Source organism: Otolemur garnettii, unplaced genomic scaffold (genome assembly GCF_000181295.1).
Source record: "Otolemur garnettii isolate 467f Iridium unplaced genomic scaffold, OtoGar3 scaffold00035, whole genome shotgun sequence".
Classification (NCBI taxonomy): domain Eukaryota; kingdom Metazoa; phylum Chordata; class Mammalia; order Primates; family Galagidae; genus Otolemur; species Otolemur garnettii.
The window spans coordinates 8,838,969-8,857,590 of record NW_003852430.1 but is presented as its reverse complement, the minus strand read 5'-3'; the positions used below and the strand labels follow the sequence as shown (position 1 = coordinate 8,857,590).

At 34.0% G+C, this 18,622-nt stretch overlaps 1 protein-coding gene across 1 annotated transcript in view; it reads left to right on the top strand.

Annotated features, from left to right (window-relative positions):
• EYS (eyes shut homolog (Drosophila)) overlaps positions 1-18,622 on the top strand; it is a 1,547,934-nt gene that overhangs the window by 1,042,086 nt on the left and 487,226 nt on the right. The window contains exon 29 of the mRNA XM_012805052.1: positions 12,159-12,271. Within this exon, the coding sequence (XP_012660506.1) occupies positions 12,159-12,271 (113 nt within the window). The remainder of the gene's footprint in view (positions 1-12,158; positions 12,272-18,622) is intronic.

The following is an 18,622-nucleotide window of genomic DNA, read 5'->3' as shown; positions in this document are numbered from 1 at the left end:
GAGTATTAACAAGGGGCGAGATAAGAAAAAGACAAACAGATTGAATATATCAAGAGGAGTGGAAATTCTGAAATAACTAGAGCCTTTTAAACCAAATTCCTAAGCTGGAAAATTGCTTGAGCTGTCAGTATGTGGGAAAGAGGTTGTGCCAATAAGAGCAGAAATGGTGATAGAGGACCACACAGTAAAAGTAGACTTTTCATTTTTCTTTACCTAATTTCAACTATATGAAAAAGAATAGTATCACACATTCATCTGCCAGATTCAACAGATACATCAACACAGCCAATTTTATTTCATCTAATGCATCAAATGTGAACTTGGCTATCCATGTTTAAAATTTTGTAAACATCCCAGAGCTCAGAACATTTTATCTGTAAATATTCTATATATATTTCTGTAAATTATGGATTCTTCAAAATGCATAATCAATTTCATGATCACCCTTTAAAAACTAGTAATACTTTAATCTGTTTCTAGTTAGTTTTTTTTTACATTTTTGACTGCCTGATAACCAATTTATAAATAAAAGAGTTTAAATCGAACAAACCAAATAGTTAAGCCAAATAATGTCTACAAATTGTAATTAGCTTAATATGCCTCTCAAGGATCATTTAATCTACAAAATCTTCCTATGACTCTTTTATTATTTGAGCAAAATTTCATTAAATAGACTAGGTTCTTTCCATTGTAGAATTCCCATGGTTGCTGATCTTTTCCTAGATGAAGGTTTAGAAATCTCTCTAAGGAGTGTGATGTGAAATAGTATTGGAGATTATAAATCAAATCTAAATTGGCTTCTTGCTATTACGTTGTCTTTTTCTTAAGCTTTTTTAGCTAGAAAAGGTTTTGTTGTTGTTATGATAAAATACATTATGAGCTCATAGTTAGACATATGATCAAAATTGGGAACTCTTGGGTTTTTAATTCATATCCTTCCAAACATGCTAAAAACCTCCTTCCCAATGATGCTCCCATAATTACATACTTGATTTATGCCATAATTGATGTATCTATAGCAGAATAATTACATCATACCACCCCTATAGATTCTCTGAAAGCAATTTAATAGTTTCAATGATTCTTTTTATCCTTAAGATCCTATTAGGAGGCTTGGTGCCCATAGCACAGTGGTTACAACTCCAGCCACATACACTGAGGCTGCCGGGTTCAAACCTGGCCCAGGCCAGCTAAACAACAATGACAACTGCAACAAAAAATAGCCAGGCATTGTGGTGGGCACCTGTAGTCCCAGCTACTTGGGAGGCTGAGGCAAAAGAATTGCTTAAACTCAAGAGTTGGAGGTTGCTGTGAGCTGTGATGGCACTGCACTCTACCCAGGACAACATAGTGAGACTCTGTCTCAAGAAAAAAGATCCTACCTAGGAACGTATGTTCAAATCTTTTTAAAGCATTAAAATTGTTTTATATGTTTCTTTTATCACCAACTAATTATACAGAATTGTTTGTTTTATTTTACTTCTGATTTTTAATAATTGTTTTTTAAAATTTTATTTTATTCTGTAGTTATGTAACATATGTGCATATTTTCAAATGCAAATCCCTATCTTAACATCTATTTTAAGAAATCTAGTTTCTATCATGACCTCCATCTATTTCCTCCCTCCTTCTATGTGTAATCATATTTTGTGATTCCCTCATTTATTGTTAAACATAAATAATAACACATACAAGCATGTTTATTTATCCATTATATAATAAAACAATATCTATACTTTTTTTTCATTTTATTTTTCTTAGCAGCGTATCATGGTGATCATTCTGATTCTCTGGGAAGAAGGCTCAGAATGACATGCGAGTGACTTAGACTGAGGAAACGCCATCTGTGAAAGGGAAGGGATAACAAAGGAAGCAAGATTGGGAAGAGGGAGACATTGGGTTGGGATACATCCTCCAGGAAGGCTCTGGCTATGCCTGTGTTGACTTTGTAGCTGGAAACTGTTAAGAGTTAGGGTGAGTTAGGGTAGGTGGTCTGGATCCCCCTTGTTGATCACTCGTTAGATGCAAACTGGTCCAGAATAGAGGAGTAACCTGGAATCAGGCTCCATTCTTGGGCTAAAGTAATTCCCACAGAATGCTGCCAGCAGTGCTCCTAATAGTGGAAGGACAGGGAAAATTCTTCACTTCTCAAAGGAAATCTAGATAGTTACCATAGCACCCACACACACTCCATAGTGATCTGTGGAGATATTTCTACTTTCTATTTGCCATAAGTGCTGGCACAAGAGTTTACTTCAGCAAGATCTTATAGATGAACACTTAGATGGCTTTCAATTAAAAGTAACTTTGATGTGTTAATATTGAGTGTGACAAATTATCTTCTGGGTTCTAGCTCCCTGTCCAAGATTTAAACTGAAGTCGCTAAAGCAGGGAACATGGACCCAAATAAATCACATGAACACACATAGAAAAATTCTGAGATTAGTCATGTGCTCAAGAGAAATGAAAGCATATATCTTTACAAAAATCTGTACATGAATATTCATAGCAATATTAGTCATAATTGCAAAAATAAATGGAATTAACCCAAAGGTCCATCATGAGATGAGTGGATAAATAACATATCATATATCCATGCAAAGGAATACTATTACATTAATAAAAAGGAATGAAATACTGATACAAGCTGCATCATGGAGGCATTCAAACACATTATGCTAAATTAAAGAAGCCAGTCACAAAATATCATGTATTATATGCTTCCGTTATTATGAAATAAAAATCTGGGGAGACAGAAAATAACATTAGTGGTTGCCTAGCACTAGAGAAAAAAATAGACTAACCGCTAATGGGTCAGATGTTGCTTTTAGGGGTGACAATTTATTCTAAAATTAGTTGTTGTAATAGTTGAACAAATCTGTTAATATACTAAACCCCTGAAATGTACTTTTTAGTGGATACATTTTGTATGTGAGGAATGCCATAAGGCTGTTAAAGTTTTTTTTTTAAAAGTCCCTCAGTATACAGATAGACGCACTGAAATGGCGCATGTGAATGTTTGTGGATGGGTTCCGGGCTCTACAGATCACAGTGTGGAAAGAGCTTGCTGATTTGAAAAATTCAGGCACTTAATGTCAAGTGTTCAGTGCTCTAATTTTCTCATTTCATCTGTCCAAAGAGGATGATTATTTGCTCCAGAATTCCAATATTTTGTCCTCACCACAGGATTTAGAGAGTTTCTTGTTCAGCTTCTTTAAATTTCATTTGCCACTTATAGATTCAAAATACTTTGATTGAAAATGTCCAGAGGACTACTTTGGCTTTCCTCTGTGTGAGATGGCCCCTCAAGTCCCTGTTCCCTTGGAAGTTCCCTATTGCCTATAAATAGATTTTTAAATGAATTCTGCTCTATCTAGTGATTTTTAAAAGAGTTTTGATCTGCAATGAGTTATTCTATTGTCAGAAACAGCAACCTACTACCCACTTCCTTTTTTTTTAACTGAACTTTGGTTTTTCTACTGAAATTATCTTGTAGAAATAGTGACTTTGTTTGAATTAATGAAACTAATCCAGATTTCTTTTTTAAAGGATACCTTTTATGAGTAGACAAAGTAGAGAAAAATGTGGATGAAATTTCAGGCTCTATTCTATCAGTACACAATTAGTCTTACCACGTGCAACCACCCTGAGCTCACCACGCAGCATGTGTTCAATAAATATTTGTGGAACGTACACATTTTATTCTCATCTGGGGATTTAGATTTAACTAATGTTCTATTTAACTACTATGTTTAGACTACAACCGCTCAAATCCCACAATATTACAAATTGCATGCAATTTAATGAGTATGTCAAAATAAAATTGATAGAGGTATTGCCAAATTTTATGGACTAAAGTGCTTCCATTTTATATAGTTGTTTTGTCATTAAGTTGCTGAAGTCCCACATTTAGGACATTTATATACTAACATGTGACAGTTAGCTTTATATATGGTACATAATTACCATACACTTTGTTATTATCCTACCAAATAGCTAAATGTCTGAAACACTCCCTGTTCACATTTAAGTTCACCTGAATGTATTCAAACTTGGTACTTGCTACCAATTTCCCCCTTTTTCTTGACCTATTATTTTTTAAAGTCCTCTGCTATGGAATGATTTATGCAAAACTAATAAATACTTAATAGGCATTTAATCAATATTCATAGCATTGAATTTTCCACTTCTTTATATCCCTCCTTTCTCCTTTAATTCCCCACATGTAATTCTTCAATGTCATTAATTTCTTCACCGCAGTACTACTTGTATCTTTCCCACATTTTTAGCCACAAGCTAAAAAATATAGGACTAAATTGCATCATCTCTATATTGCCTTATGAACTTTCAAATTGCTTCATACAGTTTGAAGTTAATACTAATGAAATTTGATCATAGTATTAGTGAATATACTAGTAAGGAAATAAACTAAATCTGAGTAACAGGCGAATTCAGGCAAGAGTGGATGAGCCATGAGAGGACAATAAGGTGAAGTTTAGATATAATAGTGGAGAAATTGTGAAAATTTAAATAAAAAGGAACAAATGGTATTCATAGTATTTAAATCATTGAAGAGAGATTTCTATGTCTGAACTGTATTTGTTAACAACAGATTATGCACCACAGAAGGAAAGATCATTGAACTTGAATACACAAGAACAGAGACAATGCTGAAAAAGAGGAACAAAAAGGATGGGAAAAAATAAAAAGAGACATAATAACCTAGAGCCCACAGAGGTGTCCAACCTGCAGCCTGAAGGCCTCATGATGACTTAAGAGGACTTTTGTGTTTATTGGTGGTGTCTAATGTCACAAAAAGTTGCAGGCACCTTTTATTTTGCAATCAGCTTTGTTAGTGTTTGTGTATTTAATGGGTGGCCCAAGACAACTCTTCTTTTTCCAACGTGCAACAGAGAAAAAAAAAGTTGAACACCCCTGATAACAGGGGTCAAAATATGTATAATCAGAGTTCCAAAAGGTGGAGAGACATAGTGGAACAGGATTATTTGAAGAAATAAAAAAGCAAAACTTTTTGAATTTGATAGAGTCTCCAATAATCTTTTATTTTTTATTAAATCATAAACACATAGATCATGTATATATTCATGCATTTATGGGGTACAATGTGCTGATTTCATATAGAATTAGGAATGCTTACATCACACTGTTTAATATATACCTCATCTCATTTACTTAATTATTGTGTTAAGATATTTATACTCTATAATAATAGATCCAACATATACCCTTGCATTGAGTCTCCAATAATCTTAATAAAACCTAATACAAAAGAATTAATGCTGATTTCTCATGGGTAACAACCAAACCAGAAGACAATGGAACAACATCTTTTAAGTGCTAAATAAAAGAAAAGCCTTCAACAGAGAAGTTCAAGTTCAACAGGAGAAGCAGCATCAACGAGGAAAGGTCTTGTGGTGACTTAACTAGAATGTTCTCTGTAAGTCAATTGGAGATGCATATACATATACACATATATGTATTTATATATCAGAGGTTATCACACCCATGTACATCTCTTCAGAAACTTTCCTTCCATATAGGGTTTTGTTTAATCCAGTATTCAAGATACACTTTATCCATTGAAGTTTTATCCAAAGAAAATACGGTGCAGAAATCCAATATATAAAGCAGATAGATAAAAGTTAAGTTTGTCCTTAGTAACATGACAGCAGAATCCCCACTCAATTCCTTATACTCAACAAAGTTCTCAGAAGTTCAAAAGAAACACTAAGGCTTCTCAGATAATGAAATATGAAAGCCATTGACTTAATCAATTAATATTATACCTTGAAAACAGCTCTAGTTTTCACATTTCTAAAAATTGTATCAAATCACTAATAAGATAGGTATATCTTTTATGTTTAACTGGGTGGAGCCAGAACATATTCTTCTTAGTAAAGTATCTCAAGAATGGAAAAGAAAGTATCCAATGTACTAAATACTACTATGAAACCAATATATAATTACCTGAACATTCATACGAATGATAAAACATAATTACAGTCTAGAAAAAAGGAGAGAAGAAGAGGAAGAGAAGAGGGGGAGGGAGAAGGGAAGGTATTTGGTGGGACCTCACCGAATATGCATAATGCAATGGTACATTTCCAAATTATTAAGAATAAATTATAAATGTCTTACCACAACAAATAAGTAAGTGAGGTGATGGTTATGTTAATCAGTTCAATGTAAGCATTCCACATTGTTTATCAAATTAGCACATTGTACCCCATAAATATATTAATGTATATGGTTATGATTTAACAAGAAAAAAAGAAATTGGATTCAATAAGTAGGTAAGCTTGGCCAAATAAATACTTGAAACACAAAAATAAAATAAAAAGATAGGTACTTAATAAGATAGTGCCTTCAAAAACAAATAAAATAATCAATTTTAAAAGATGAAACTGTTGGAGTTACTTTTGTAGAACTCTGAAACAGGAACTGTATCACTCACAAAAATAAACTCATGATAGATAAAAAATTTAAACCAAGTCATGAAGGTATAAAATTTCTAGAAGAAAATGTAAGAAAAACTCTTGATAATATTGGCCTAGAGAGAGAATTTATGAAGAAGACACCAAAAGTGATCATAGCAACAACAAAAATAAATAAATAGGACCTGATCAAGTTAAAAAGTTTCTGCCCAGCTAAGGACAGAACTGACGAAGCAAAGAGATAACCTATAGAGTGGGAAGAAGAACAGAATCTACAAAGAACTCAAGCAAATCAACAAGAAAGGATCAAACAATGCCAATAAAAAATGGGCAAGAGACATGAACAGAAACTTTTTTCTTAAAGACAGACCAGTGTCCAACAAACACATAGAAAAATGCTCAATGTCCCCAGTCAAAAACAACTTTGAGATATCAACTAACCCCACAGAGTATAATCCACATTATAAAGTCCCAAAGGAACAGAAGTTGGCCTGGGTGTAGAAAGGAACACTCATACTGTTCACTGTGGAAAGAAGTATGGAGATCCTTCAAAGAACTAAAAGTAGACTTACCATTGAACTTTTTAATTATGGCCATTCTGAAAGGGATATAGTAGTATTTTATCATGGTTTTAATTGACATTTTCATGATGACTTGTGATGTTGAGCTTTTAAAAATCTGTTTCTTGGCCATTTGTCTGAATTCTCTTGAAAAAATTCTGTTCTTGTTTTCATTTTTTATGGGGTATCCGAAAGGAAAAGAATCATTTTTTAGAAAGACATCTGAACTTGAATAATGTTTATTGCAGCACAATTCACAATCACAAAGGTGTGGAAACAGGTAAAAGGCTTATCAATTTGTGAGTGGATTAAGAAAATAGAATGCACACACACACACACACAAACACACATACACAACATGGAGCACTACAGAGCCATAAAAAGATATTAAATAATATATTTTGCAGCAACATGGATGGAACTAGAGACCATTATCCTAGGTAAAGTATCTTAGGAATGAAAAAACAAATACTACATGTACTCTCTAATAATTGAGAGCTAATCACTGGGCATACATGGGAACAAAGAGATGTAATCATTGGAATCCATAAAAACTTCCCTGTCATGTTAATTGAACATTATCCTGGTGACAGTCCCACTAAAATCCACCATTTCAACATTAAGTAAGGTATTTAGATAAAAAAGCATTGTACCCCCTTAATATGTTGAAATTTCAAAAAACAGAAGCCATGGTAATAATGTAAAGAAAATAAACTTGTAAACTACTGATTCAAAAAGAACAGGAAATTATTCCCAGCCTTAATAGCAAGAATTCAGATATTCTTCAAGTAATTGTCTCTACTAAGCCCGGGAGGGAAAAATATATAAACCCTTCTCGTATTTTCATATTGTTCACAGCGTCAAATATTTAGGCACATAATTTTCAAAAAAATTTATAATTATATTTTAAATTACTTATTTACAAATTCAGAATATTGTATGCATAGGTAGCTTTCTGTCTAAGCTTTCCGTGACTGCTATTGGGTATAAATTTGGAAACCTCTTATATAGTACAGATAATCTACTAACTTCAGCTTTCTATAAAAGCACCAGGGCAAAAGTCAGCAAATGATGATTAGATAATCAAATATTATTCTATTAATATGGAGTTAGAAAAATGAGAATATATTGAAGATATATTTAGAAATTTCAGACAATACATTTGAAATGAAAAAGTGAGAACTCGGTTACTACTACTTCTCAGTGATGTGAATTATATTCTTGCTGTGAGTGGTCATACAGCATTACTATTTTATGTTGTTTAGAAATAAGTTGAGCCATTATTTAGTTGTCTTGGATACAAAATAAGAACTGCATTTGAGAACTCATGGTAGCACAGGTGAATATCACATTTTTCTCATTAAAAGGAAGATTCTATGGAGCAGTACCATTCTCATAATCTAACAGTTTAATTTTTATTATTTCTTATCCTTAATATTCTATTACTTTGTAATGTCTTATATCAATTATGAATGTTTTATTTCCCTTCTTTTTAAATTTAATTTTATCTTTTTTTTAGTAGTTTTTAGCCGAGGCTGGGTTTGACCCCACCACCTTCGGCATATGGGGCCAGCGCCCTTCTCCTTTGTGCCACAGGCGCCACCCTGTTTCCCTTCTTTTACTTTTAAGAATGGGTGGAGGGAGGGGGGTTGGAGGGATCACTTCTGAGGTTTATCTTACAAGGGTACAAGTGAATCTTTCCAAGAGTAGAATGTGAACGTTTTAAAATAATAACTAAGAAAATGACATGTAGGCTATGTTAACCATTTTGATGGAGGTGTTTCGGATTGTGTGTGAAAACCCCACACTGTACCCCAGAAGTGCATTAATGTACATAGTTATCATTCAATTAAAATAATAATAATAATAATTGTGTCCCTGGCCAAGCACTGTGGCTCACACTTGTAATCCTAGCACTCTGGGAGTCTGAGGCTTGTGGATTGCCCTGAGCTCAGAGGTTCAAGACCAGCCTGAGCCAGAGATAGAGTGAGACCCTTTCTCTACCAAAATAAAAAAAGCCGGGTATCGTGGCAGGCACCTGTAGTCCCATCTACTTGGGAGGCTGAAGCAAGAGAATCACTTAAGCCCGAGAGTTGGAGGTTGCTGTGAGCTATGGATGCCATAACACTCTACTGAGGGCCACAAGTGAGACTCTGTCTCAATAAAACAATAAAAAAGAATCCTGTTCCTGAAACCTGACTAGCCAGATTACTATAAACTAAAATTTAAGGAAAAATGGATTCTCAGCACTAGAAATTATCTAGAAACCATCTGCTTAGAGTTTAATATTAAGATTCAGTATTTCTGAGTTCAAGTTTTACTTATTTTTTCAAAATAAACGTTTCATATTTAAAGTGCAAATAAGTTACCTGAGAATTTGGAGGCCAAATAACTCTATTCTGAATGGATTTTAATGTGTGAGAGAACTAAAGAGTTGTCAGTCTATTAAAACATCAAACAAGAAAAGAATTATGAATTAATTCACATATAATAGATAATGGCAAGGAAATTTTTTTGTCATTTTTAAAACTCAAGGTTACTAAATTAATATTTATTTTTAATCTATTATATATAAATGAAATTCAATCATGAGAGTCTAAGAAATATTTCAATAGAGTCATCATAGAACAATTTCCTTTTAGAACATTTTTCATGGCTATCTGGTGGCTTTGTATTTATTTAAAAAGTTGTCACTGTCTTTCTTCTCTTGCTCTTCTTGAATAATAAGGGTCTTAATGAACAGATCCCTTCAGATTCTATTGAAAAGATACATATGGGCCACACCTGTGGCCTAAAGGGTAGGGTACTGGCCCCATATGCTGGAGATGGTGAGTTCAAACCCGCCCCAGCCAAAAACTGCAAAAAAAAAAAAAAAAGAAAGAAAAGGATGCATATACTTTTATGCCATTGCTGAGCGATGCCAAATTAAGTTCCAACATTCACAGGCATTACAGTCAGAAGTATTTTTTCTAAGCCAATTTTGTTTTTTAATTTTTTAATAGTAAACTAATTGTGATGTCTCAGAAGAGGTAGATGTGATATTTACTTTCAAACTTAAAAATTAGGTCCATGTATAACTGCATAAAAATAAAAACTCAACTTAAAAATCAAAAAGATTAATGAAGGCTGCAGAAACTTTAAGCTGACAATCAGAAATCATACTTTGCCATCTGCAGCTTATGAGACAAATGTTTGTTTTCTTGGAACCAACTTGACTTCTTTGTAAACTTACCGTGTGATGTATTGTCTTATTTTCTAATTCAGTCATTTTGGCATTTGACAGAGTACCACTAGTGGAGAGACTTTTCACCACATTTAAGCTTATATCAGTAAGGAAAAGAAAAAAAAACATTTAAACTGACTACAGGTTAAAAGATGAAATGAAATATATTTATTTTTAAAATTCCTAAAATTTCTCAAGGATATGCCGAGTCTTGAGAATGCAAACAGCATATGCATTTAGTTCAAAAATCAAGGTGGCCAACTTGTTTTTCATTTTGTAAGTTTAATGGTTTTCTGGTCTTAATTGGGTCCATGCTAAGTTTAAAATTTTTAGAGATACTCTGTTAGGACAGAACTTAAAATAAATGTTCATTTCTAATTTCTAACTATTGAATTCTAAGCTGTACCTCCTTTAAGTTTATTTCTCTTTTTCTAAATATAATTTTAGATACACTTTTAATTATTGACATAGTGTTATATGTTGACAGTAAATAGAACGAAAAGCCTTATGTGTTCATCTTTATGAGGTTGTTTTTGTTCACCAAAACACACGCTTACCGATGTCTTTCATTTCTTGTTTTGCTCTTGGTCTCTTAGCTTCTTTCTGTTACCATGTTTTGAACAAGTTAATGTTCCACATAATCAAACACAAAAGTCATGCCTGTATCAGGACTGCAGGTGTCACAGATGTTTCTAGCATACTCTGTGTTTGCTTTGGCGCTCAGAAGAGCAATACTTCTTAATGTTTTGCTGGTTACGAGTGAGGTGAGGTAACTGATGTGGGACAAGTAAAAGATGAAAAATGGAACGCCTCGATCAGGACGGAGGAGCACGACAGCTTTTCTCCTATTTGTCATTGGAAAATCATTTTTTCTTTATTCAAATATTAGTGACTTTGTGAAATTCATATAGTACTAATATACACAGTCTCAAGTAATCTTTGACAAATATTTTCTCCTAATTTTTAAAATAAAGTAAGACATGCAATATGATGTTATGAAATATATATGAATAGTGAAATGGTTACCATCATGACGTGTTAATATTCATTATCACACATTCATTTTTTGTATGTCTGTGTATGGCAACAGCAGCTAAAATCTAGTCATTCAGCAACAATGCCAAATACATTTTTTTTTTTGAGACAGAGTCTCACTATGTCACCCTCAGTAGAGTGCTGTAGCATCACAGTTCACAGCAACCTGAAACTCCTGGGCTCAAGTAATTCTCTCGCCTCAGCCTCCTGAGTAGCTGGGACTACAGGCGCCCACCACAATGCCCGGCTATTTTTTGTTGCAGTTGTCATTGTTGTTTAGCAGGCTCTGGCCAGGCTTGAACCCACCCTACTCACTGAGGTAGGGGCACCACCCCCCAAATACATTATTACCAATAGTATTTATATGCATTTTACCACAAGGCTTGTTCATTCTAAGTATCTGCTACTTCGTTCTTCATACACCCCTCTCATCCCTGACCCACCCCACTTCCTGGTTTTATAATCACAGTTTTATTCTTTATATTTAATTTTTTGTTTTTAGATTCCATAGATAAGTGAGATCCTGTAATATTTTTGTCTCTTGCTTTTTTCGCTTAGCACATATGTCCCCAAGTTCATCCAAATTGTGGCAAATGAAAGGATCTCCTTTTTTAAGGCTGAATAATATTACTTTATTTTTTATCCAGTATTTTTATCCATTGGTCCACGATCATTGCAACTTCATTCACAATAGCCAAGACATAAAAAAGAAACCCATAAGTTTTGGATTTATGAGAAGTGTTGAATTACTGTCCTATCAATATGTTGAATAAATCAAATCAGACCCCACATACAAATGGACACTCTGGCCAGTTTGGAGCAAGAATAAAATATTGAAGGAAATTATATAATGTCTCATTCTCTCTCTCTCTCTCTTTCTTTTAGATTTCTGAACCAGTTGAGAATTTTACCGGCTGCATAGAAGTTACAGAAATCAATAACGAGGGACCTTTCATTCCATCAAGAGCAGTGAAAAAAAATCACATTGACATATGCAGGTATAGTACCCCATAGTAATTCTTCAAATCCCTTCTTCAAATAACCACATCCTAATGTATCATTTCTAATTGAAATGATCTAATTCATCTTTTTCTTCACATATCCACTTCTACTTCACTCTCGTACAGACTGAAGATTGTTTAAGCTATAACCAGTGAAGTTGGAATATTTATTTATAATGTGTATTTGATTTGTGCTGTGTAAGACACAACATACTACATATTAACCAACAAATAGTGATGATCAGAAAACAAAATAAGCACATTCACAATCATGCATAGAGTGTATTGGTTCAAGCTAAAAGTTTACTTTCCCCAAATTATCACTCTCAAAAAGTGGTCCTTGTGGTTAAATTTCTACCATTAGTTACAAATTCCTTTCAGACAGTCTGATTTTACTGCAAGACTCTCCAAATGTGGTTGGGGGTGGAGGCACACTGAAGAGATAGTGTGTTTAGGACAATATTAGGCATTAATGCATCAGCATGAAGTAGAAAAACATTATTGTTTCCTGACTGCTAAGGGAAAAAAAGGAGTTATTTGTTTTGGCTTTGTAGTACGTTGGAAAAGAGTGGTAAGGTGGGGAGTGAGGCAGGTTGCTGGATCATGGGACAGATAAAAACTCACATCCTAATCAATGTGGGATCGTGTCTGATTGCAGTTTTGATTTGCATTTCCCTCATTACTAATGGTATTGAGCATCTTTTCATGTACACAGTGGCTATTGACATACACCCTTTGAGAAATTTCTCTTTGAATCCTTTGACCATTGCAGAAGTGGGATTTTTTTGTTATTCTTGCACTTTGGAGTCCTTTATTCTGGATATTTATCCCTTATCAGTTATTTGATTTACAAATATTTCCTTCCATTCTAGGGGTTTATTTTTTACTCTGCTGGTAAATCTTTTGATGTATGGTGCATTTTTCACTTTTCAAGAAATTTAGCTTGTTTATTTTTTCTTTTACTGCCTTTGGTGTCATATCCAAGATACCACTGCCAAATCTAATGTCATGAAGTTTTTGTTGTACTTTTTTCCTAATAGCTTTATAGTTATAGGACTTAAAATTAGTTCTTTGGTCCATTTTGAGTTAATCATGATATATAGTGTTAGGTAAGGGTTGAACTTCTATCTTTTGCATGTAGATATCCAGTTTTCCAGCAACACATGTTGACAAGGCTGTCCATCCCCCCATTGAATGTTCTTGTCCCCTTTGTGAAAAATCACATGTGCAAAGATTTATTTCTGGGTTCTTTATTCTTATCTGTTGATCTATATGTTGGTCTTTATGCAAGTACCAAAAAGTTTTGATATGGCATCATTGTAGTTAAGTTTTGAAATCACAAAGTGTGAGAATTCTAATTATTTTCTTCTTTTTCAAGAATGTTTTGGCTATTCAGAGTCTCTTGAGATTTCACATAAATTTTTAAATGGGGTTTTTTACTTCTACAAAAAAAAAGTCATTGAGATTTTGCTAGTGATTGCATGGAATTTTTAGATCACTTTGGGTAATGTTAACATCTCAAAACTTACTAAATTTTATGATTCACAAACATGAGATGTGTTTTTACTTATTTGTTCTTATTTAATTTCTTTCAGCAATGTTTTATAATTTCCATTATAAAGGATTTCCAATCCCTTGGTTCCGTTAATTTTTCAGTATTTGATTAGTTTTGATGCTGTCATAAATTAAACTAATTCTGCAATTGCTTTTTAGATTGTTCACTCTTAGTGTGTAGAAAAGAAATTGACTTTTATGTGTTGACTTCGTATCTTGCTACCTTGTCCAATTCATTTATTAGTTTGAACAGAGTTATTTTTGTGACATTTGGGGGGTTTTCTTACACATAAAAACATGTCATCTGTGAAAATTTATTTTACTTCTTCCTTCCCAATTTGGATGCCTTTTTGTTTACTTGTTGTTTGTTTAATTGTTCTAGCTGCAACATCTAGTACTATGTTGAATAGAAGGGACCAAAGGAGGCAGCCTTGCCTTGTTTCTGAGCTCAGAAGGAAAAACTTTCATTCTTTCACCACTGAGTTTGGTGAAACTATTCCCAGTTTGTTCAGTGTTTCTATCATGAAAGCATGTTGAATTTCATCAAATACTTTTTCTGCATCAATTCAGGTGATCATGTGACTTTTTCCTCATGCAATTAATGTGGTGTATTACAATGATCAACTTTTGTTTGTATTGAGTCATAAACACATAGATCATGTGTATAATAATGCATTTATGGGGTACAATGTGCTGATTTTATATGCAATTTGGAATGCTTATATTGAACTAGTTAATATATCCTTCACCTCATTTACTTAATTATTGTAAGTACTCTATACTTAATAGATTAGACATGTACCCTTGCAATGTGCACCACAGGTGTAGTCCCTCCATTTACCCTCCCTCCATCCAACCTCCCCCCTACTTAGTAAAGTATCTCAAGAATGGAAGAAAAAGTATCGAATGTACTCAGTACTATTATGAAATGAAATCAATTGACAATTACACTTTCAAATGAAAGATAAATCACAACTATAGCCTAGGATAAAGGAGGGAAGAGGAGGAGGGTGGGAGGGGAGGGGGAGGTTCAACTCTCATTTTGAATAGACCTTTTTTTCCCCTCTATCCATATACATGTGTTTATTTGGTTTCCACCTTTTGCCTTCACAAAATTAAAAATGCTTAAAATTTAATAACAATAACAGTGTTTAAGATAAGGACTAGAAACAAAAACCTTATAAAGAATGAACGAAGATAAATACACTCGGAAAAGAAATACAGTGTTTGCTGCAATGAAATATTGAGCAATAATAATAAACATAATGCAAAAAATGTAACATCCACATTGTCAGACAAAAGTACGTCTATCATAGAATGCTTTGACTCTGAGGTTCAGGGTGGAGTCATCAGTTAATTTCTTTTTTTTCCAAAGTCTCAAAAAATAGACAACTAATATTTATAAATAAAAATATAAGATAATTTCAAAAAAAGCAGATCATGCCAAATATTATAGATAATACAAAAAGAAGAAATACCTCAAAATCATTCTACTTCATCTGAATATACCTGATATTAAAATTGGAAAAAATATATTATTATTAAGGTAAATTATAAGCATATTTCACTTATAAATGAGGCTACAATATCCTAAACAACATTTTAACAAGTTGAATTAAAAATTATCGTTCAGGGCAGCACGTGTGGTTCGGTGGGTAGGGAACCAACCCCATATACTGAGGGTGGCGAGTTGAAACCTGGCCCCGGCCTAACTGCAACAAAAAAATAATAGAGCATTGTGGCAGGTACCTGTAGTCCCAGCTACTCGGGAGGCTGAGGCAAGAGAGTCACCTAAGCCCAGGAGTTGGAGGTTGCTGTGAGCAGTGTGACGCCATGGCACTCTACCAAGGGCGATAAAGTGAAACTCTGTCTCAAAAAAAAAATATATATATATATATATAATATACATATATAATATATATTATATATACACGCATATATAATATGTGTATATATATAATAAAAATAAAAATAAAAAAATAAAAATTATTGTTCAAATAATGTACTTTGGTCAAAATTAAATCCAATTTATGTGAGAATTAGTCACTATTTTATTTTTTTCTTTTTCTTTCCCTCCCTCCTTCTCTCTCTGTCTGCTCTCCCCTTCCCCCACACCCTACTGTGTCATTGTCATTAATTGTCCTCATATCAAAGTTGAATGCATAAGATTCATGTTTCCCCATTTCCATGATGCTTCTCTAAGAATAACGTGTTCCACCTCCATCCAGGTTAATACAAATGCTGCAAAATCTCTATTTTTTAAATGGCTGAATAGTATGCCATACTATACATATCCCACAGCTTGCCAATCCATTACTAGGTTGAGAAACATTTGGGCTGCTTCTGTATTTTAGCAATTATAAATTGAACTGCGATAAATAGTCTAATATAGGTGTCTTTATAATAAAAGTGTTTTTTGTTTTCCTTCTGGATAGATGCCCAGTAATGGGAATGCAAGATCAAATGGGAGGTCTAGGTTGAGTTCTCTGAGGTTTCTCCATACTTCCTTCCAGAAAGGTTGTATTAGTTTGCAGTCCCACCAGCAGTGTAAAAGAGTTCTCTTCTCTCCACATCCATGACAGCATCTGCAATTTTGAGATTTTGTGATGTGAGCCATTCTCACTGGGGTTAGATGGTATCTCAGGGTGGTTTTGATTTGCATTTCTCTAATAATTAGGGATGATGAGCTTTTTGTCGTATATTTGCTAGCCATTTGTCTGTCTTCTTTAGAGAAGGTTCTATTCATCTCTCTTCCCCATTGATGTATGGGATTGTTGGCTTTTTTCATGTGGATTAATTTAAGTTCTCTCTATAGATCCTAGTTATTAAGCTTTTGTCTGATTCAGAATATGCAAATATCCCTTCCCATTGGGTAGGTTGTCTATTTGCTTTGGTTGTTGTCTCCTTGGCTGTAGAGAAGCTTTTCAGTTTAATTAAATCCCATTTGTTTATTTTTGTTGTTGTTGCTATTACCATGGCAGTCTTCTTCATAAAGTCTTTCCCCAGGCTGATATCTTCCAGTGTTTTTCCTATTTATTCTTTGAGGATTTTTATCATTTCATGCCTTAAATTTAGGTCCTTTATCCATCTTGAATCAATTTTTGTGAATGGAGAAAGGTGCAGGTCCACTTTCATTCTTTTACATGTGGATATCCATTTCTTCCAGCACCACTTATTGAATAGGGAGTCTTTCTCCTAGTACGTTCTTGTTTGGTTTATTGAAGATTAGATGGTTGTAAGTTGTTTGTTTCATTGCCAGGTTTTCTATTAGATTCCAAATGTGTATGTCTCCATTTTTGTGCCAGTACCGTGCTGTCTTGACCACTATGGCCATGTAGTACAACCTAAAGTCTGGTATGGTGATACCCCCAGCTTGTTTTTATTACTAAGAACTGCCTTAGCTATATGGGGTTTTCTCTGGTTCTATACATAATGCAGAATCATTTTTTCCAAGTCTTGAAAATAAGATGTTGGTATTTTAATAGAGATGGCATTGAATTGGTAGATTGCTCTGGGATTAATAGACATTTAACAATGTCGATTCTTCCCAGCCATGAGCATGGTATGTTCTTGCATTTGTTAATATCCTCTGCTATTTCCTTTCTTAGGGTTTCATAATTTTCTTTATAGAGATCCTTCACCTCTTTTGTTAGGTATGTTCCTAGGTATTTCATTTTCTTTGGGGCTATGATGAAGGGAGTTGTGTCCTTAATTAGCCTCTCATCTTGGCTGTTATTGGTGTATACAATACTGGTGAACACTGATTTTATATCTTGAGGCATTACTGTATTTTTTGATCACTTCCAAGAGTCTTGTGGTTGAGTCTTTGGGGTTCCCTAAGTATAAGATTGTATCATCAGCAAAAAAGGAGAGTTTGACCTCCTCTGCTCCCATTTGGATGCCCTTTATTTTCTTGTCTTGCCTAATTGTATTGGCTAGAACTTCCACCACTATATTGAATAGTAATGGCAACAGTGGACAACCTTGTCTAGTCTCAGATCTAAGTGGAAAAGCTTTCAGTTTAACTCCATTCAGTAAAATATTAGCTGTGGGTTTATCATAGATAGCTTCAATCAATTTAAGAAATATGCCACCTATGCCTAAACTCTTCAGTGTTCTAATTAGAAAAGGATGCTGGACTTTATCAAATGTATTTCTGCCTCTATTTGGAGGATCATATGGGTTTTGTTTTTGCTTCTGTTGATATGGTGAATAACATTTATGGATTCATGTATATTAAACCAGCCTTGCATCCCTGGGATGAAACCTACTTGATCATGATGTATGACTTTTTTGATGATAAGCTGTATTCTATTGGTTAGGATTTTTTTTTTTTTTTGAGAATTTTTGCATCTCTATTCATTAGTGAAATTGGTCTTAAGTTCTCTTTTTCAGTTGGGTCTTTTCCTGGTTTTGGTATCAGAGTGATGTTTGCTTCATAGAATATGTTGTGGAAAATTCCTTCCTCCTCATTTTTTTTGAATAATTTCTGCAATATAGGAATAAACTCTTTTTTGAAAGTTTGCTACAATTCTGGTGTGAAGCCATCTGGACCAGGGCATTTTTTATTGGGAGATTTTTTATTGTTTCTTTGATCTCAGTGCTTGAAATTGGTCTGTTCGGCTCAGTGCCTATAGCTCAACTGGCTAAGGCGCCAGCCACGTACACCTAAGGTGGCGGGTTCGAATCCCCAGCCCGGACCTGCCAAACAACAATGATGGCTGCAACCAAAAAATAGCCGGGCGTTGTGGCGGGCGCCTGTGGTCCCAGCTACTTGGGAGGCTGAGGCAGGAG